The following is a 21027-nucleotide window of genomic DNA, read 5'->3' on the forward strand; positions in this document are numbered from 1 at the left end:
AGGAAGAAATTATCAAAGAAATAAGAATTGTCTCAAAACTGAAAGATGTAAATCCTCAGATGAGAGGTCCTGAACCAAGGCCAAATGTCACGGTAGATCAAACACTTTTTCCAACATGCAAGGAGAAAAGGCTTAAGATATGCATTTATTGAGAAGATACAGGAAAACTGGACATTATCAAAATTAAACATTGGTGGGACTTCCTTGGTGGTCCAGTGGGTAAGACTGCACTCCCAATGCAGGAGGCCCGGGTTTTGATCCCTGGTCGGGGAACTAGATCCCGCATGCATGCCACAACTAAGAAGTCCACGTGCCACAACTAAAGATCCGTGTGCCGCAACTAAGACCCAGAGCAGCCAAAATTAAATAAATAAATGTTTTTATTGAACATTCGTGCTTCAAAGGACATCATCAGGAAAGTGAAAAGAAAAAAAAAAGAAAGTGAAAAGATAACTCAATGAATGGGAAAAATATTTGCATACTTGCTAAGGAACTTGTATCTAGATTATATTTTTTAAATTCCTATAACTCAATAATAAAGACAATTAACCAAATTTAAAAATGGATAAAGGATGTGACTAGATATTTCTTCAAAGAAGATATATAATCAGCCAATAAGAACATTGAGATGCTCAACACCATTAGCCATCAGGGAAATAAAAATCAAATCACAATGAGGTACCCATCAGAATGGGCATAATCAAAAAGACAGAAGGATAATAATAAGTATTGGTGAAGATGTAGAGAAACTGAAACCCTCCTACACTGCTGGTAGTAATGTAAAATGGTGCAGCCACTTTGGAAAACAACCTGGCAGTTACTAAAAAGACAAATACAGAGTTACCATTTGATCCAGCAATCCCACTCTTGGTATATATCTAAGAGAACTGAAACCGTATGTCTATACAAAAACTTGTATATGAATATTCGTAGCAGCATTATTCGTAATAGCCAAAAAGTAGAAGCCCAAATGCCCATTAACTAAAGGATGGATAAACAAAATATGATATATCCATACAATGGAATATTACTCAGCCATAGAAAGAAATGCAGTACTGTTACATGCTAAAACATGGATGAGCCTGGAAAACATTATGCTAAGTGAAAGACGCCAATAACAAAGGACCACGTATTGTATGATTCCATTTATATGAAATGCTCAGAACAGGAAAATCTATAGAGTCTGTAAGTAAAATGGTGGTTGCCTACAGCTGGGAGGATTGAAGGGAAACAGTGAAGTGACTTACTAATAGGTAAGGGTTTCTTTTTTGGGTAATTAAAATGTTCTAAAATTGATTAAGGTGATGGTTGGATAACTGGGAATATACTAAAAACAACTGAACACTTTAAATGTGTGAACTGTATGGTATGTGAATTATATCACAATAAAGCTATTAAAAAAAGAAGAGGAGGAAGTACTAGAAGTAGTAGTAGTACAGGAAAATGTGCTCCAAAAACCAAGGAAATAAATCAAGAAAAAAAAAAACAAAAAAAAAACAGGGATCTGGGAACAGTGAATCTAAAACAAAAGAATAGTAAAAAGAAACAAATTCCAGGACAGATGTGAAAGTAAGTCTCTGGATTAGAACTGGGAACAGCAGGCACAGAGCCACCAGAACAGATTAGAGCAGAGGAGGAAAGTCTCCAGGAAAGAAATGGAACTGATGGTTTTGAGAGTATGCAAAAAATTACTGACAGGTCTATGAGAAATACTGAAGCATTCAGAAAAAAACATTAGTGATCTGTGCATGGAACACTAGGAAAATAAGACAATTATTAATTCTCAGAAAAAATGACGGGATGTAAGAGAAAGGAAGAATTGCAGTTAGTCTACTTGGTTCAGCAGTGAATATCTGTTATATAATGTAAACACTGACTATTAACAACAAATTACCACATAACCACGTTGGTGAGATGAGGGAAGAAAACCTGTGCATTTCCCATGAATGGTCAACACTTAACGTGTAAACCTAACAAATCAAGAAATATCACCTATAAGGTTATTTACTTCCAATTTACAAATAACATCAGGAGGAACAGAATGGAAATTGGAATTAGAGCCTGGAGACTATTTTCTAATTTAAGGTTTTAGTATTAATTTTTAAATACACATGTGAATTCGAAAAATGTAAAAGTATCTTAAAGAAGTTTCTACAGTATTCTGCAGCTCCTAACAATAACTGAGAAATGAATGATCTTACTAAAGAAAAGCAAGAAAATACCCAAATTTATATACTAGGTCGCAGAATAAGCTTCAACTACTTCTTCCAGGAAGCCTTCCATGACACCTCCAAGTCTCATATTTCCATGGCACTTAGGCGGGTACCATGCCACCTAGAGTGTATAGATTAGATTCAAAATAGCATTCATGGAGCTGGTACTCTGTGCCAGGCACAGTACTAAACAGTTTTCATTAATTACCTGCTTTAATACAACCACCCCAACAGGTGGTAACCATTTTTATTTTAAAGAAGAAGTGCCCCAGGTCACCAGCTAAGTAGGACAGCTGGGGCTGGTACTCAGGGCCCTAACACGATTCAGTCAACGAATAACAAATCTTCACTATAATCCAGAGATTAACAATAAATCTGAACGGCCTCCCATCAAATAAAAACGGAGCACTAATCTCCCGCTGCGGGTGTTTGCCCAATTAGCCCTCGGGGCTCAGGTGTGGCCCCTACGGTCTGAAAACCCTCGCCCGTCGCTCGGCCACGCAGCAGGGATCCAGAAACCCCGAATTCGGATACGCGCACGCTAACGAGCCTTGCACTGACGCGGCACCAGCACCCGCCTGCGGCGCCCCAGACGCGCAGGAGGACGTCGGGCGAGGAACGTGGGCCCCGGGAGCCATCCTGCGCGCCCTTTCCACCTCTCCTCCATTCTCGGACCTCAGCCCCATGGGGAGGTAGCCTCACCTGCACTTCTAGAGGAGGAGGAAACGGACGCTCCCACAGGGCAGTCACCGGCCAGGCTCGGAGGGACGTGCGCTCGTCGCTGGGCTCCGGCCGGAGAGGCCGAGCACTCCCGCCTCACGCTTCAGAGAAATCCCGGTAGACGCGGTGCAGCCTCCTCAAGCCCGCGCGGCCTACGCCAGCCTCCGCGCTTTCCCGCCCCTTAAGACGCAGATCTCGCGCCGGCCCCGCCCCCATCTCCACGGCGACGCGGCGTGCGTGAGGGACGCCCAGCCCGAGACCCGAGAGACAGCCGAGCCTCATGGCAGCAGGCGACTCACCTCCCCGTGGCCGCCTTGGAGCCCCAGCAATGCGAGTTGGCCTTGAGGTGCGTGGATAGACGCGCTGTCAGGGCGGCCCCGCGGAGGGCTCTCTGCCCCCGTGGCCCACTCGCTTCTTTCACAGCTCAGCCTCCCACTGCTACTCTTAGACACGAGGATTGGGAGCTGTCTTGAAGCGGATTCCCGAGTTACGCTTCGCGTGGCAAGCACCAGGGACGAGGCTCCCGTGTAGAGGCCGGCGCGGACCGAGGCCCTCCTTCCCCCACCTCCCGGCTCCCGCGTGAGCCTCTCTGGCTCTCGGTTCTCGATGGTTTCCGGGGAACGCAAGCCGGTCCCCGGGGCCTGGGGCGCGCGCATTCGTAGACTGGGAGGTCGTCAATCTTGACCGCGCGGGTGAGGGTTGCGCCGCCGGCGAATTAAGATTATCCCAGGTTGATGGCGTCTCTTAACCATTACTTTTAAAATGTAATTAACAAGCATTGTTAGTAAATAGTCATTAATTTAAAAGATGATCAGAGTGGGCCCAAATTTTAAAAAGTGGGGATGGGTAGGTAGGGCATTTTTTTAAATTAACGAATAGTTGGTTTACAATGCTGTTTCAGGTATACAGCAAAGTGATTCAGTTTTATGTATATATATACACTATTCTTTTTCAGATTATTTTTCATTATAGGTTATTAAGGTAGGGCATTTTTATATCCTTTTCTCCTGTGCTTCGTAAAGCATCATTTGAAAGCACTTGATATTTCTGGTGGAGAGCGCAAAACAAAGGCTAGCATTATGCATTTAAATGCCTGAAAGATTTTACATTAAAAACATGAAGGAAAAAAAACTTGTTGGGTGCCTTGGTATTAGAATCACAGGTAATTTGCATTTTTGCTTTTTTTAACTTATGTTAATTTTTGTAATTAAAAGTGTTTAAAAGAAGTTCCATTTTAGCGGGACACGGGAACCAATCTTTAATCTGAAGTTATGTGACAAAGTAGTTTTTAAATAATTTAGTTACTTTCAAAGTCCTGATTAACACTGTAACTAATATTTACTTACTGTAATGTTACTCTTATGAGTACTTTATTAAATTACATTTATACAAATTATGACAATCCAGGATGAAAAATCAGTAAGCACGCTTTCTAAATGATTTGCTGATACTTTGTCATGTACATTTACCACGATCAGCTTTGACTAATTTAGGAAGGAATTAAAGGCATTTGCATTTGAATTATAATGAAAATAATTAGTCCCATTAGGTAAGATTAGATAACAATATAGAATAACAATAGCTAGTGCAGCAGCGCTTGGTGATGTCAGACTCTTTTAACTACTTTGCATATATAAAATCAAAGATGTAAAGTGCCAGAAAGGGTTTAGGCTCAGCAAATAATTTGCTCTATGGTCTTACAGAAGTCTCTTAATAATTTCTTTGTAGTCGTTGAATACATGATGCCGCAACTGTGAAACTGTTCAAATCCTATTTTCTTGGAAGTAGGGATTACCCTTGGAGAAAGAAAAGCTGAGTAGGAAAAAGCTCATTTAGAAAGGTGGAGAGCAGTGGAGGTCTGAGTTGAGGCTGCTCTCAAAATTTTTAGGTTTCTGATTTCTATTTGCTTCTCTGCTGTTCTTGGACTGTTAATTTCCCCAACTGACTGAAAGTTGGGAGTCCCCTTATGCCAAATTTTGAAACAAGAATTTGAACCTAAACCAAGATCTTACAAATATTTAGTAAAGAAGTAGAATCTTTTTTCTCTTACTCTCTCAAAGGGGGTTCCTATACTGATATTTGAAAATTCATTATCATTGCAAAAGGGGGCATTTAGAATTACAAATTATCATTCCTGCCAAAGAGAATAACATTCAAAAGCAACAACGAAACAAGGATTTGCAAGCATCTAGCTTTTACATGACACAGATGAAAGAAGTTCACAGATGCCCTCCCTTAGTAAATGATTACCTTTATTCCTAGGTAATAATTGTCTTCTCCTTTAATAAGGATAGATTAAGGCTTTGAGAGGTAAGAAGTGAGTTGAGAACATGGTTCTATAAGACATTAAAGAAGAGCCTGGGGGAAGAGTACATCCTCCATAGGATAGACTAGAAGACACCCAGGAAATGAGCTTCAGGCCAGGCCTTTATGATAATACCTACAATGCCTTGAGCACATTTCATATATGGCTGGTGGTAATTTAAAAATATGCCCACAAATTCTGTGACACTCTTCCCGTATAAAGGTGTAGTCTAAGTCCTCTTCCCTTGAATATAGGCCAGCCTTAGCGATGCCTATCTAAGGAACAGCATGTGGCATAAGAGACAGTGACTTCGAGGCTAGGCTGTACAACTGTCTGGCCCTCTCCTAATTGGACACTTGCCTGGGAATCTAGCCACCATGTTATGAGGGAGCTCACGCCACAGAGAGACCAGGTGTAAGTGTTCCAGCAGTAGCTCCATTGGTTCCAGCTGACAGCCACCAACAACCACCAAACATGTGAGTGAGTGAGCCATTAGATGTTCCTAGCACACAGCTTTCCAGCTGATGTTGAAGGGAGCAGAGACCAGCTGTCCCAGTTAGGACCACCCCAAATTACAGATTTGGTGCAAAATAAATGTTGGGTTAAGCCATTGAGTTTGGGGATAGTTTGTTACACAGCAAAAGATAACCAGAACAGTGGTTTTAATGTTATCTCTTTAAAGCCTGAAAATTAGGTACTACTATCTCTTTTTGCGGTACGCGGGCTCCTCACTGTTGTGGCCTCTCCCATTGTGGAGCACAGGCTCCGGACGCGCAGGCTCAGCGGCCATGACTCACGGGCCCAGCCGCTCCGCGGCATGTCGGATCTTCCCGGACCGGGGCACGAACCCGTATCCCCTAGCATCGACAGGCAGACTCTCAACCACTGCGCCACCAGGGAAGCCCTGCTATCTCTCTTTCATAGATGAGTAAACAGGTTCAAAAAAGTGAAGTGACTGGCTCCAGTTTCACACTGAGTGGCAGAGCCAGAATTTAAGAGCTTCAAAAAAATAGGCCTTCTCCACTTCTCCACAGTGGCTTGCAGAGAGAGGATAGTTGTGAGAAACTCATTTTATTCATCATTACAGACGAAAAGAAAAAGTTTTCATAATTGTTTTGTCCGTTGCCAATATACAAGGACGGGAACTTAGTGCGCAATCACTGCCCAATCGGCTGATTTCACAAGTGAAGCTCAAAGAAAGTAGGCCCCTTCAAAGAAATGTAGACTTCACTATACTTTGGCGAGAAAAATTACATTTCCCTCCACAGCCATGTATCATTCCACTGTCCCACGGGGCAGAAACCGGCTCACACGTGATCTCCGTCAAACTTCTCCTCCCCGCATGGCAATTACTCTCATTTGTTCACAGAGGAGGAAAATTATATGTGCGTCTGTGTGGCCGTCAGCCGGTCTCAGCACTACATACTAACCACCTGACATTCGCAGTTTCATCTTTCACCCAAACGCACTTGCACTTCTTCCCGTGCAGGCTATGGGGCGGGAAAGAACATTTCAATGAATTTGTCAGTCGCCTGTAGCTCATTCAAAAGCAACCGTGGCAAGTTTGCTTATTAATGCAGCAACGCGTAATCTCGCTTATTCCTCATACACATAGAGGCCATTTTAATAAGAGCGAAACTCAGAAGTCAGAACTTTGCCCAAGATTACACCACCAGTAAAAAAATAGCCAAGGTTCGAACCCCAACCGGAAGGCGCACAGCCCTCAAGTTCGCCTAACTCAAGATTCCCGCTGCCGAAGCCCCAGGGTCCTCTGCCGACGCAAACCGTGCAAACGCAGCGGCCGACCCACTGCCCGACCGCGGTCACCCTGCCTGGAGAGCAGCCGGGCGGGGGTCGCGGGCTTCAAGCTCCGCCCCGCCCCGAAGCGCACGTGGGAACTGGGCGTCCTCCCCAGGGCTGCCCACGACGACCGCCTGAGCACACCTGGGAGGGTTTCCGCGGCCCCCGGCCAGGCCTCCTCCCCCTGCCGTCATCCCCTCCCGGCCTCCGCCTCCCCGCCACCGTGCGTACGCAGGGGCCGACGCCCAGGGAGCGCGCCGCGATGTTTCCTTTTTCCGGCCGGCACCGCCGCGGACACCTCACATCCGGGCGCGCGTCGGCGAAGGCTGCGCTGGGGCCCGGGTGCGTGGAGGGAGATATTAAGGGGGAGGGGGCCGGGGAGGAGGGGCGGAGGGCTGGGTTGCGGTTACGGCGGCTGAAGGGAGACAATCCGAGCGGGTTGGGGGGGGCGAGAGCGAAGGCCGCGCGGAGCAGCTCTCGGACCGGCGCGGGCGGCGGGCAGGGGAGCGGCGGCCGAGGCACCGAGTAAGGGCTGGGTGGCGGTGGGGCGCCGGGATTCGGGGCGCCGCACGCCTGGGCCCGCGGGAAGAGAAGGGGCGCGGGTGCGCTGCGCCCAGGTTCGCAGGCGTGAGCGCGAGCGCCGGGGCGCGCGCGGGGGCCGGGCAGGGGCGCGAGGCCAGCGGGGCGGCCGGCTAGCAGCGGGCGGGCTGGTGGGGCCCGAGCCGCCGGGCTGGATGGCGGCGGGCCTGTACCGGCTCCAGCTCGGAGTGCCCAGGCCGGGGGATTCGGCCTCCCCGCTTCCTCCGGCCCACCTCCCCTCCGTGAGTACTGTCCCCGCCCATTCTCCGAAGGAGGCCGCTGGGTCGGGGCCTGCGCGAGAGGCCGGGGGTTGGGGTCTCGGCCAGGGGAAGCTGAGCTTTGGAGCTGAAGCCTGCGCTCGCCCCTTCCTTGCCAGGGGCTCCCCTGACATGTCCACAGGTGCGGCTGGCCTAGTGAGGGGCGCTCTGGCCCCGTCCCCAGTCCCTGGCCTCCGGTAACAAGGGGCAGCTGGCGCCGTCCATTGGCAAGTGACAGGCACTTTACCACTGCCCGACTTCCCGGATCCCCAGCTCCAGCCAGTCTCCTACCTGCCCCCACTACGAGAAACTTCCCCACTACTGCCTGAACGGCCCTCACGGGTGGCAGCGACTAATGTTGGTTTCTTTTTGTATTAAAACTGCTTAAAGGGTGGACCCTGATTTGGGCATGTTGCACTCCTCCTTTCCTTATCCTGTGATGCTTAGCTCTTTGATAGAAGAGGTATCTAAGTACCAGTGTTTCTGTTTCCAAGTGGGTTCTGGTTTATAGCGTAATTGTTGGGTGAGGGTTTTTTAAAGGTAGTCAGTCTAAGAGATATGAATTTCCGTTTGTTAAACAGTCAGGACTTATGAAAATTTATTGTTCTCAGTGACAGTTTTGTGCTGATTTCTTCCAGGTGCAAAGAACTGTAGACCAAGGAGCCATGGATAGAAGTGTGGGTGAAACAGAAAATGGAGATGCCTTCGTTGACCTGAAGAAGCAACCGGCCTCCAAATCCCCGCATCGCTATACAAAAGTAGGCTTTGTGGGCTTCCCTGGTGGCGCAGTGGTTGGGAGTCCGCCTGCCGATGCGGGGGGCGCGGGTTGGTGCCCTGGTCCGGGAGGATCCCACGTGCCGCGGAGTGGCTGGGCCCGTGGGCCATGGCCGCTGGGCCTGCGCGTCTGGAGCCTGTGCTCCGCAGCGGGAGAGGCCACAGCAGTGAGAGGCCCGCGTACCGCAAAAAAAAAAAAAAAAAAATGCTTTGTTATTAATGAAATAGTGTTTTATAGGTGAGGAGATTAGTAACATTGTGTAGGAATTTCGTTAGTATTATTTAAAGTGGTAGTCTCATTCTGACTCACTATGTGAACTAAATGTTAACTAGATTTAGTAAAGCATTGCTTTGAACTTTTTTCTGCAGTGTGAATACCCAGAGTTTAAACTAGAATTTGCCCCTAAGTAGCCTTCAGGTGAAGGGAATATTGGCTCGATATTCCCTGTGTGAATTTGTGGATCAGTATATGTTGGCAGACAAATTCTGTAACAGCTGTGTAATTGATGTGTTATTGACTTACATTCCATAGAGTAAGGATTTCAGCTCTGGGATGCCTCACAGAAATCAGTGTCCTCTGTATTGATGTTTCTTTGAGAGGCGAACTCCCCACAGGAATACTCTGGTGTGCTTGCCTAGGGTAACCAGATTTTTTAATTCTTTTTTTTTTTTTACTTCCTGTTGTAAAATGCATATGGACTCAACAAAAGTTAAGACTTCAAGCTAAAAACTTGTGGTGATTTAAAACTCCTCCAGATATCTCCTCTTTCAGGGGGGTGGGGGAGGAGGAATCACCTGAAGGTTGTATATTTATTGAAGCTATTGTTTCACTGTCCTGTGGGCTATTGAACATTTCTGAAGAGGTTGACTGGAGCAGTGAATTCTCCTAGTGCACTGAACTGTGTTGAGCTGGAGTACATAAAATGTGCATGGGACTGTTGACGGGAAGGGTTGTGTCCTAGTTGGGCCCATATCTGTTATTTCCCTGGTGTGAACCCCATCAAGGATTCTAATGTGGTTATCATCCCTGGCTTCCCAGAATACTGATTGGTTAGTATTTTAAACTCGGGCTTTGTTTGTGTACTGATGCTACTACTCTTAACTACTTGATAAACTATCCGATGCTATTGGAGTAATATTCATTTTTAGCATTAAAAAAAAAAAACTTGAGGAAAAGAGTGTTTTCAGGTGTAAAAGAGTTTTGGTTAATTGCTGTATTAATACAATCTGTTTTGGCATGACAGAATGTGAGTTGATAGAAAGCACTTTACTTCTTCATTCAGATTTGGTCTTCCCAAATATAGTTTCCCTCAAACCTGAGAGTGCTTGTATAGTATTTCACAACTTAAATTCATTACCTAAAATGTTGACAGGTGAAATCTGAATGGAGAAAAGCTTATTAAATGAAGGGAAAGTGATTTAAACTGCTCTTATTGATATAAGCTCATGTGAATTCAGGTCTCCCAGCAGTTTTTGAATAAAAGTTCTGACTGGTACTTTATGTGTAGAGTCCAGGCATAGAGGCTTTTGAATCACTGTCACACACTCATCAGAGGGTAGTATGTATATTTCATCTTTAATGTATATGCATCTTTATGCATAAGTCATTTTTAGGAAGATATTATTAGTCTTTCTTAGTGTGGAACTTATATATGTCTACAGTAAAGACTGAGAAGCTCAATATTGCCCATTTTTGACAATCCAACCTCAGAATTCTGCCATGCTTAGATAAATGTGCCTTAAAGAAATTTTTAGGTTGACAGTTAAGTTTACATTCAATGGTCTTCTCTCCCCAATTTAGTTAGAAATAGTTTTACTTTCCACTTCATTCAAGAGTACTTAGTTAATGGCAATTTTAGGGTCATGTTTAGGCAGTGTTGGGGTATTAGGGTAGTGCTTTCATATATATGTTTCTCAACACTCTGGTAATTTTATGTGGGATTTGAGGCAAACTAAGCCTTTTTCCTTTTGAAGGAAGTTTGAAACAGTCCTATGTTCTGAGCACTATAATAAATGTCTTTTGGTTCCACAACTGGAATAATATTTGAGCCATCGTACTCCCTATATACATACTGGGATCAAACTATTGGAATAAATAAAACATTTAGTAATGTTTCTGCCACTTCAGGTTCACAAGCTAGAAAGTTTAGAAGCAGTAGAAGGAAACTGTTCTCAGTGATTTTTGTAAGTGATGTCTTGTCTGAAAACTTTTGTAATTGAGGGATTTGTAATTAACTACAGGGTCAAGAAAACACTGGCCAGATGAGAGGGTTTCTTAAGCTTTGACCCTTCTCCACTTAGTAGTATTCAGTTGTTTTATGGGATAACGTGAATAGTCTGTTCAGAATTCGAGGTTTTTTCCCTATGCAGGTGGAGGAGTTCAGATGTTTGGCGAGTGCTTTTCAAGGTAACAGACCAGAGTTTCCTGTGTGGTAGGACATCCTTTAGTCCAGCTAGCTTCTCAAACCTTAATGTGTCTGGGGATCAGCTGTGAACCTTGGTAAAGTGTGAATTCTGATTGTTAGGGCAAGGGTGGACTTGAAAATGTGGCCTCTTAACCAGCTCCCAGGTGGTGCCCATTCTGCTGGTCCACTGACCATGCTTTGAGTAGCAAGGCTTTAGTCTTCTGTGGAGAACTTGAAATATGGTGTTGATGTTGTCAAGCAACTCAGGTGCATAGTTACTCCCCAGGGTTCAGTTGGTGTCCATTGTGTTTCTATGAATGTCTCAGGAACTCAGGTTAGGGTCACATTGGGAATATTCAGGCCTACTACTAAGCCTCAGTGATTATTAATTTGGATGGTTATGAGTAGCTTTATTATATGCACCTGCTATCCTGAGGGTCTTGAGCCCTTAATTTATAAACCCACTCAGGTCCATTTTGCCAGGCCAGATTCCTAAGATCAAAAGCTATGTTTTGGTAGTATTCAAATGTGCAATTTTTCTAAAGTGATTGCATTATGTTGAAGGACTTTGGGAGGTTATAGACTGGGGTCTCACATCAAAAGTCATGGATTAAAAATGGTTTAGACAGTGGTTCTCAAAGTGTGGTCCTCAAAACTACCATTTAGTATCATCTGGTAAATCGTTAGAAATACAAAATCTCGGGCCCCATCTCAGAGGTATTGAATCAAACTCTAGGGTTAGGGCCAGCCATCACTGGCTGAATAACAAGTAATTCAGAGAATTCTGACTCAGATTCAAGTTTGAGAACCATTAGTTTAGAAAACAGGAGGTAGTGAGGCTTATTAGTGGAAAAAGTTTGGGACTCATTCAGCTTTTTCTTACCTTCATCAGTGGTCCTTGTTTACCAGTTCTTGAGATGTAGTACCTGCTCTTCTATCAGTGATACCATCTTCTGCTTGAAGTACAAAATAGAAATGCTTTGGCCTGTCCCACTATTCAGATCCATGTTTTTTTCTTCAAGCGAACAGACTGATCTTCTTAGATCACAAAGTATTACGTACTTTGTGCTTTCTTCTTTGCTCCTGTAGCTTGCCACTGACTCCTTGTTGAATGCAGTCACCTGCCAGTTGGACACGGAATAAAAGCAGAGGACACTCAGAATATTCAGCTTGATACTGACCATTGTTAACCATGCATGTTAAATCTACCAGCTGAAAAATAGGTGTTGGATTATCTGAGCTATACCTGTGTGCTCTTCATTGCCTTGACCAGTTATAAATTGGCACCATTTTATTTGTCATTGTAGGGATCTTTAAAGGAGCCCACCCTAATTTGTGGCTGATGGGCAGTTGGTCACAGTGGTACAGCCATGTTTGTGTCTTTGCTTTGTTTCTTTGTTTTGTTTTGTTTGTTTTGGCCATGCCACACAGCTTGCAGGATCTTAGTTCCCTGGCCAGGGATTGAACCCGGGCCCCAGCAGTGAAAGCACCAAGTCCTAGCCACTGGACCACCAGAGAATTCCCTGTCTTTGCTTTAAAATCATTAAGAAAACAGATAAGCAACTGAATTGGACTGATTTGAGTAATCCTTCTAGCCTTCTTGGAGAGAATCATTTGCAAGACTTGAAGTCAAGCCTTTGAGAATACTCTTTGATTTAAATTCTAGGTTGAAATCAGTAGTCTGATGGTCAGTTTTTGCTATACAAAGATCTCATTTGATAACTTCATGGGTATCTCATAAACTGAGTTGAATAGTAGGCTCTAACAGGTGGCATTTCAGTGAGGCACTTAGCTATGAACTTCTAAGCTAGTATAAAAATAGGGGTGCCTGTTTATATGGGGGAAGGCAGAATTGTGGTACCAAAAATCATGATACCATGTTAATGTTTCAGCTGTCCAGAAACCTGACTGGAAGTTCTTAGAGGGGGCTGGCTGGCAACACCATAGATACTGTCTTCTGACTGCTCTTTCCTACCTGTTCCGATTTTAAGTCATCTTGAAAAGTTGGGATTAAGGGCCCTTGCCCCCTTGGGTATCCTCTCCTCCTTCCTCATGGTGGGAACTTCTAGCTAGATAATGAGCCAGTAATTTCACAATTGGAACGTCTGACATAGAAATCTGTGGTTCTAGCACCCCTTCCTAAATCTTTGGTTCAGGAAGGGGTGCTGTAAGAGGAGCTGGCCTAGGGGGAGCCTGCCCGAGGAGTTGGCAGTTCATTCAGGGTTCCCAGCAGTCCCACTGGACTGGGACAGACCCAACACTGAGTGACAAAGCTGCTGAGAGGGGTTGGGCACCTTCCCCTGTCCTCTCAAGAGAATCACTGGAGAGGAGAGGATAAGGGGCCACTGAGCCCCACTGCCTGGTTTGGGATCCCCCACTCTTCCACCTACTTAACCTGTGTTGCCTTCAGTCATATTCTCAACTTCTCTGACTCTCATCTTTTTCCCCTGTAAAATGCAGATAGAATAGTATCTAACCCATAGGATTTTTGTGGGGAATAAATGAGAAAATGAATATTAAGTGCTTAGAAAAGTGGCTGGCACACAATAAGTGTTAAAAACTGCTTATGATGGGGGCTTCCCTGGTGGCGCAGTGGTTGAGAGTCCGCCTGCCGATGCAGGGGACACGGGTTCGTGCCCCGGTCCGGGAAGATCCTACATGCCGCGGAGCGGCTGGGCCCGTGAGCCATGGCCGCTGAGCCTGCGCGTCCCGGAGCCTGTGCTCCGCAACGGGAGAGGCCACAACAGTGAGAGGCCCGCGTACCGCAAAAAAAAAACTGCTTATGATGTAATAAAGGTAGGGGGAGATACTGAAAGATAGCTTCTTTAGATACCACCTTTAGATCAAGGTGCTTATTTTCTAAATGTCACAGTAACCATCTCCATTTTAATATGAAACCAGAAAGCACTATGAAGATGTAATGCTACCACCCTAAAAATGATTTTCATAAGTTTCCTTCTGGTACTTATTTACCTGCTTACTTCATGTTTTACATTGCTTTTATCGGTTGTATAAACGCATTTAAAAGCCAAGGTTTATTTTTATTGTGTTGGCCAGATCAACAGAAAAAGCAGGGTTTCCTTTTTTTTTTTTTCCCCCATTCCCATTTTCTTAGCTTCACATAAATCCTTTCAATAGAAGAAAGTCTTTGCATCAAATCAGCCACCATTAGAGGCTTGGGTGAATCCAGGTGCTGAGTCCTGCTTATCAGCTCTGCAGGATCCAGTTTGCATCCTGACGTGCCTGTAAGAACTGTTCTAAACGGTGCCCCTTTAGCAACAAACCTCATGAATGGGGGATGGTGGAAGGTATCTCAGGCACCCCCTGTGTCATTCGTTCACCATTGCCCTGGCTGTCATCTATGAATGCCATTACCCCATTGTGATCTATTTTTAAAAGCTTTCTAAGCCTTTCAGAAAAGTCATGTGACTCATAGATTGAAATATCAGGTCAGTCAGCAACCATCTGAGAGCCTGATGGGCCAAGCCCAATGTTAGTGGGTGTGTGGAGGGTGGGGACTAGAAGAGGAGGTCAAAGGGGGACCCAACCCAAGCGCTGCTCCAGGGACATGTGCCTTCTTTAGGAAGAGCCAGGCACACATAGGTGAGATACTGGGGCACTTCTACGGCGCTCAGACCACTAACAGTAAAATAACAATATCCACGGTAATCATAAAAAGTTGGGCTTTTTACTCTTGTGAATTGAATTCAGCTCACGGAGGTAAAGAACATTTCCCCTTTCATCTCCTTCTATAAGTGACTTGTGTGAAATTCTATAATAGATTGTCATCAGAATGCATAGCTGCTTCTGCAGGGGATTTCTGCAGAAAGAAACTGTATAAGGTTTTAACCACTGTTGCTTTGGGCTTATACTCACATCATTTGCTTTCTACTTTAATTCTGATCACTGAAAGTGGGTGTCCATATTAGTAATTCCCAAATAGACTCTTTGGGAAGACTTGACACATTTTCTTTAAGGAAGGCTGCTAAAACTAAGAAAACGTGTTTATACTTCCTTGGGTGTGGGACTCTTAGCCAATTAGCAGCTTGTTCTTGCCTGGTCAGGTTTTAGTAACCTATGCAAAAATTAAGGTCTCTGTTGATAACTCTTCTCTTGTCCAGATAATAATTTTAGTGAACTTGTTCACGATGTAAGTTTCTGTGGATTGTCAGGACTCTACAAAAGGGTAATCTCACATTCCCTCCTGAAATACTCATAGGGAAGGAGCATTCCCAGTTCAAAATGGGCACTTCGAAGTATTTTGCCTTTAGCCAAACTTGAAGGTTTTCTTTGAAAATATCCCAGAGGGATTCCTTTCCAGGAATAGTTGCTGTTAAGGACTCTTGAGATGGCAAGTTCAAGAAGACTTCTTTTGAGAGATTGGAGAGCAGTGGGGCCAGGGACCACAGTCATCTGCCTGTGCTAGCCACTAAGCATGGCACACAGGAAGTGTTCTGTGGACAGTTACGAAAGAGCAAACTCTGTGTTGACTTAGCGTATGGTTTCTCTCCTCCGCACTTAACTGGGGGATCCTCTCAAGCTGGGATACCATCTTAAGCAACTTAAGACATTGCTGAAGGTAACAGGTTTAGTTCTCTAAACCCAATGAGGAGGATCTCATTTTTCCCTAAATGTTGGGGTGGACCTTGGGCCACATTTTGAGAAACGTGATTGGTTTAAAGCACTACTTTTTAACCTCTGTGGGGTCCATTGGAGGTCTTTGGATAACCATTGGAGATGAACACTCATTGCAGAAATTGCACAAATGCGTTTTGTGTATGGTTTCCTTGATGCTGTGAAACTGGTTTAAGAAGCCCTGCTCTTAAGAACAGTACCTGTAGTTTGACCTAGATGTTTAAAGTTATTCCTAGGAGCTATTCAATCCAAGAATTGTTTTGTTTCCCCAGTTCTCAGACTGTTAATAAAGAAAATTGCTCTTCATCCTCTGTAGACAGGTGGGCTGTGTTTTGGACATTGCATTTGGTCAGAGGCATACCGTGGCACAGTCGGTGCTGCTGGCGTGGTTGATGCCTGTGTGCAACTCGCCCACTGTTCCACTTTGTGCTCTTACAGGCCTGTCAAGTTTGTACATTGAGCATTCACACCTAGAATACGCCAAGCGTATAAAGTCAACAGAGAAAACTGGAATAATATGGGAGGGAAAATTAAAACATTTTTACCAACCTGAGCCACTCTTTTGTATCCAAGGGTAGTTGGCATTTATAAATCTGTGATTAGAGCAGTAAGTCTGTAACAAGAGAAATTAAACAAAACATTAACCTCTGGTAACTAAACCTCTTAGTTTAATTTACTTAAAAAATTTTTTTTTGAGATAGAATTCACATACATAAAATTCACCCCTTTTAAAGTGTACCATTTAGTGGTTTTTAGTAAATTCACAGAGTTGTACAACCATCACTACTATCTAATTCAGAATATTTTCATCTTGGCAAACAAACTACCCATTAACAATCACCCCTGCCCCTTATCCCCTTCCCCCAGGCCCTGGCAACCATTAACCTACTTTCTGACTCAATGGATTTACCCATTTTGAACGTTGCATATAAAGAGAATCTACGGTATGTGGCCTCTTGTGTCTGACTTCTTACACTTAACATAGTGTTTTCAAGGTTCATGTTGTACCATGTATGAGTACTTTATTCTGTTTTGTTGCTAAATATTAATTGTATAGGTTTACCACATTTTGTTTAACCATTTATCATTTGATGGACACATGGGTTGTTTAAACTTTTTGGCTGTTGTGAATAATGCTGTGAGCATTTGTGTACAAGGTTTTTGTGTGAACATAATTTTTCATTTTTCTTTGGTTTATAACTAGGAGTGGGATTGCTGGATCATGTGGTAACTGTGTTTAAGTTTTTGAAGAACTGCCACCATTTTCCACAGCAGCCGCACCATTTTCCATTCCCATCAGCAATGTTAGAAGGTTCTAGTTTCTCTACATCCTTGTTAATACTTATTTTCCCTTTTTTTAAAAATAGCCATCCTAGTAGCCATTACATGGTATCTCGCTGTGGTTTTGACTTGCATTTGCCTGATGACTAATGATGTTGAACATCTTTCATGTGTTTGTTGGCCATTTGTGTATCTTTGGAGAAAAATCTATTGATCTTTTACCTGTTTTTTAAATTGGGTTATTGTCTTTTTGTTGTTGAGTTGTACGCGTTCTCTCTATGTTCTAGACTCTTATCAGATACGTGATTTGTAAATATTTTTTTCTGTCCCATGGGTTGTCATTTCACTTTCTTGACAGTGTCATAGGAAGCAAAAAAATTTCTAAATTTGAAGTCAAATTTATCTTTTTTCTTTGGTTGCTTAGGCTTTTGTTGTCATAGCTAAATAACATTGCTTAATCCAAGGTCATGAAGATTTATACCTATGTCTTCTTCTAAGAGTTTTATAGTCATAGCTCATATGTTTAAGTCTTTGATACATTTTGAGTTTCTTTTTGTATATAGTATGAGACAGGGGTAAACTTTATTTTTTTGAACAGTCAGATTTACAGAAAAGCTGGAAACATATCTTATATTGGTATGGTACAGTTATTACAATTAACAATGTTGATACATTGTGATTAACTAAAGTCCATACTTTATTCACATTTCCTTAGTTTTAAACCAGTGTCCTTTTTCTGTTCCAGGATTCCATCCAGGAGACCATATTACATTTAGTTGTCATCTCTCCTTAGCCTCCTCATTTTCCTTTTTTGTAAGGCTTTTTTTTACCTTTGTTCAAATATTTTTTGATCCCCGCAAATAGAACATTTTGGTCCATCTACGTGTTTTGCGGCTGTGTTAAAATTTTAATCTTTGCAAGTTGACTCCTAAATAAATAGATAAAATCATTAGCATTTCAGCAAACAGCTGCAGTAATAATAGAGAACACCTATCACTTGGGCTCCCTATTATCATTTGGAGTTAAAAGTTTCAAACAGAGCCTCATTGTTTAGAAACGTTTTGTATCTTGAGAATATACATATTTAAGTATGAAATATATTGCCCTTGGTTTAATAGTATACTAGGATTCTTAGTTTAATATTTGGATTTGAGGGTGGTGGAGCAAGGGAATATGTAATAATCTTTGGGTTGCTTCTAATAGCAGAAGATTGCTTTGCAGTGTTTTTTCCTGTAGTGTATAAGTATTTCCTATATTGCAAGGTCCTTCCTGTTTTTACTGGAAAATGTTTTAAGCCCTACTGTTCTTAGGATTTCTGTATTGTTGCATCTGCAATCATCATAACTACTATTGGTCCATCTTCCCCACCCCTCACCAGCAAATTTGTGTCACCCCTGCCCTTCTGACGCTGTGTTCACCATGCAGATTTCACTGGACTCCAGTCTCTACTGGCAATTTGCAGGTGGTATGTCAGTACTTCGACAGTTTTTTCAGAATTTTGAATAGCCTTTAGACATTTTCTTATATTTGGAATTCTGTTTATCTCAGACTTCCAAATTTTTCTAGGTATATCTACCCAATTAATAAGACATAATTCATAAATGAATCCTAAATAAATGTAAATAATTGATATTCTGGTTTTAAAACTAAAATGTCATCTTGTTCTAGCGCATTTTGCTATTTCTCACCTAATGGAGAAAACATTTAGGTGCCTCAGGTGTCTGAAGATACTGAGTAACTTCATGGCATGCTTATATGCTGTGATTCCTGTAGGCTGAGAGAGTAACTCTATCCCTCCGTATTTACCCCAAGATATGGGAAGCAGTGATCAGAGAAGCAGCAAGCATTCTGTTGTGAGGCCTGTGACGGGGGTGTTGGAGAGGCCACAGCACAATGGTATATGCTTTTTTGCAAGGCAGTTGTAGCATTTTACTGGTACTGAGAGTTTGGGAATTGCTGGGGTTTTTTTTTTGCGGTACGCGGGCCTCTCACCGCTGCGGCCTCTCCCGTTGTGGAGCACAGGCTCCGGACGCGCAGGCCCAGCGGCCATGGCTCACGGGGCCAGCCGCTCGCGGCGTGTGGGATCTTCCCGGACCGGGGCACGAACCCGTGTCCCCTGCATCGGCAGGTGGACTCTCAACCACTGCACCACCAGGGAAGCCCTGGGAATTGCTGTTTTTAACTTTACTATGAAAATGTTTATATAAAAAGGACGCAGTGGTTTTGTGTATACGCATGTGTATGAGCAGGTGTGCGTGTGTGCACACGTGTGCATATATAACCGCACATATTTCCTAGTTCTGCTGAGAGGGCCTAGAAGCAAATGAGGATACCCAGTTCCCAAATCTTGATTTATTATACTATTCCCCACTTAAAGGAACTTGGATTTCTCAAGAAATGGCTGACTCTGGGGTTAGGACAGGATGAGTACAACATAAGATAGAAAGTAAGAAAGTGCTTTTAAAAAATGATGGGGCATGTCAAAAGGATGCAGGAGCCTGCTTGAAGAGACTCAATTTGAGCACCAAAATAATTAAGGACATTAATGAATTATAGACCATTGGAAAAGCTGGGAATCTGTGAGCCCATGTCAATAATAAATAGGTAAATAAAAGGGGGAGAAGGGAGGGTTTGTATTTACAGTGGAATGCCAAGTGCCTGACTGGTAATTATGGAGGGAGGCCTACAGTTGAAAAATCAATATTGGTTTGGCTCAGAATCACCAGTAGGTGCTAAATTTATGGGGAAATTTTGATGAAGGCTAGAATATTTGGATGATTTTAAAGTGTCTCCCCACAGATTGCATACTGATTGCAAATGGGAATGTAGTAACTAAAGAGTAAAACTGGAGAATACCTTGACCAGGTGGTTAACATCAAGTTAACATCACTGATGAGGGGCACATGGGTGACATAGGCATCCAGAGGTGATGCTCTGAGGTGGACATCTCTTAGGTTAGTATTCTGCTCCAGAGATGCTTACCCTCAATCTAATCATGAAGAAACATTAGACAAACCTAAAATGAATAATGTTCTTTTTTAAAAAAAAAAAAAGTAGGCTTTATTCTTTAGAAATGCTGATGTCATAAAAGACAAAAGAAGTTGTAGAAATGTTCCAGATTAGAGACCAAAGAGACATGACAACCAATATCTGGTTCTAGACTGGATCCTGTGTTAGATTCTAATAAAAGGTAATATAAAGGACATTATTGGGTCATTTGACAAAATTGGAATCCAGAGGGATAAAGTGTTATTGATAACTGGTTGTATAAAACTGACAACACTTCTCAACCAGGTTCTGCAGAAGTGAGCCCTTATGCTCTAAGGCATCCATTGTATGTAATAGATTCTCTTCTCTCCTGTGCATCTAAAGTGATACTGGCCAAGTATAATCCTTGGGAGAATGGAAAAATAGTCACTCAAATTATTTTCTATAGGGCTTAATTCTCTCATGGAGCCACAAAAAAAGGCTGTGAAAGAATATGCTCATTTTTAGGAAACAGGCACTGAAGTATTTAGGGGTAAAGGACCATGTACATTAAAAAAAAAAAAAAATCTGTCGCTTTGTAAGTTGGCATCTAATGCATTTAAGACCAGTCAGAATAGCTGAAGGTTTTATGTAAGCCTAAAGCTACCATGCCTTGATCAGCGTTCAGTGTTGTGGGGTGTATTATTGGACAGAAGTTTATGAGAGAGTGTGTTTTAGCAATAAACTGATCACTTACGTTATTTGCCAATTCTGCTTGAGCTTCTGCTGAGAACCTTGAGCTGACTCTGGTTCTTTCTGGAATAAGTCAGGGTGTAAATAAATAAGAACTGTATGAACTGCTTAAGGTAGACAGTCAGTTACTGATAACAAAAATAAGTTGAAAATATGTGGCCCAAGAAATATTGTTCAAAATCACCATATGATTTCTCTTTCTAGGAGGAGCTCTTGGATATTAAAGAACGCCCTCATTCCAAACAAAGGCCTTCGTGCCTCTCTGAGAAATATGACAGGTATCTGTGGGGGTCAACTTCTTGTTACACCAAACTTAATAAATGGAGTTGTATTGTTTT

The 21027-nt window shown here is 43.1% G+C and overlaps 2 protein-coding genes across 14 annotated transcripts in view; one reads left to right on the forward strand and one right to left on the reverse strand.

Moving 5' to 3' along the window:
• SFI1 (SFI1 centrin binding protein) overlaps positions 1 to 7403 on the reverse strand; it is an 84770-nt gene extending 77367 nt beyond the window's left edge. For 3 of the 7 annotated variants that reach the window (XM_067700172.1, XM_067700163.1, XM_067700155.1), the window contains exon 1: positions 2916 to 3127. The gene's annotated coding sequence lies outside the window, so the exon portion shown is untranslated. Of the gene's footprint in view, positions 1 to 2915; positions 3128 to 3232; positions 3515 to 7182 lie in introns of those variants that run through there. The other 4 variants (XM_067700156.1, XM_067700158.1, XM_067700157.1 and 1 more) reach the window with 4 other exon arrangements.
• EIF4ENIF1 (eukaryotic translation initiation factor 4E nuclear import factor 1) overlaps positions 7254 to 21027 on the forward strand; it is a 42532-nt gene continuing 28758 nt past the window's right edge. For 3 of the 7 annotated variants that reach the window (XM_067700173.1, XM_067700176.1, XM_067700174.1), the window contains exons 1-3: positions 7707 to 7859; positions 8513 to 8632; positions 20894 to 20967. In XM_067700173.1, coding sequence (XP_067556274.1) covers positions 7773 to 7859; positions 8513 to 8632; positions 20894 to 20967 — 281 coding nt within the window. In that variant the 5' untranslated portion in view covers positions 7707 to 7772. Of the gene's footprint in view, positions 7381 to 7421; positions 7564 to 7706; positions 7860 to 7920; positions 8017 to 8512; positions 8633 to 20893; positions 20968 to 21027 lie in introns of those variants that run through there. The other 4 variants (XM_067700177.1, XM_067700181.1, XM_067700178.1 and 1 more) reach the window with 4 other exon arrangements.

The sequence above is a fragment of the Pseudorca crassidens genome, chromosome 12, assembly GCF_039906515.1.
Source record: "Pseudorca crassidens isolate mPseCra1 chromosome 12, mPseCra1.hap1, whole genome shotgun sequence".
NCBI lineage: Eukaryota > Metazoa > Chordata > Mammalia > Artiodactyla > Delphinidae > Pseudorca > Pseudorca crassidens.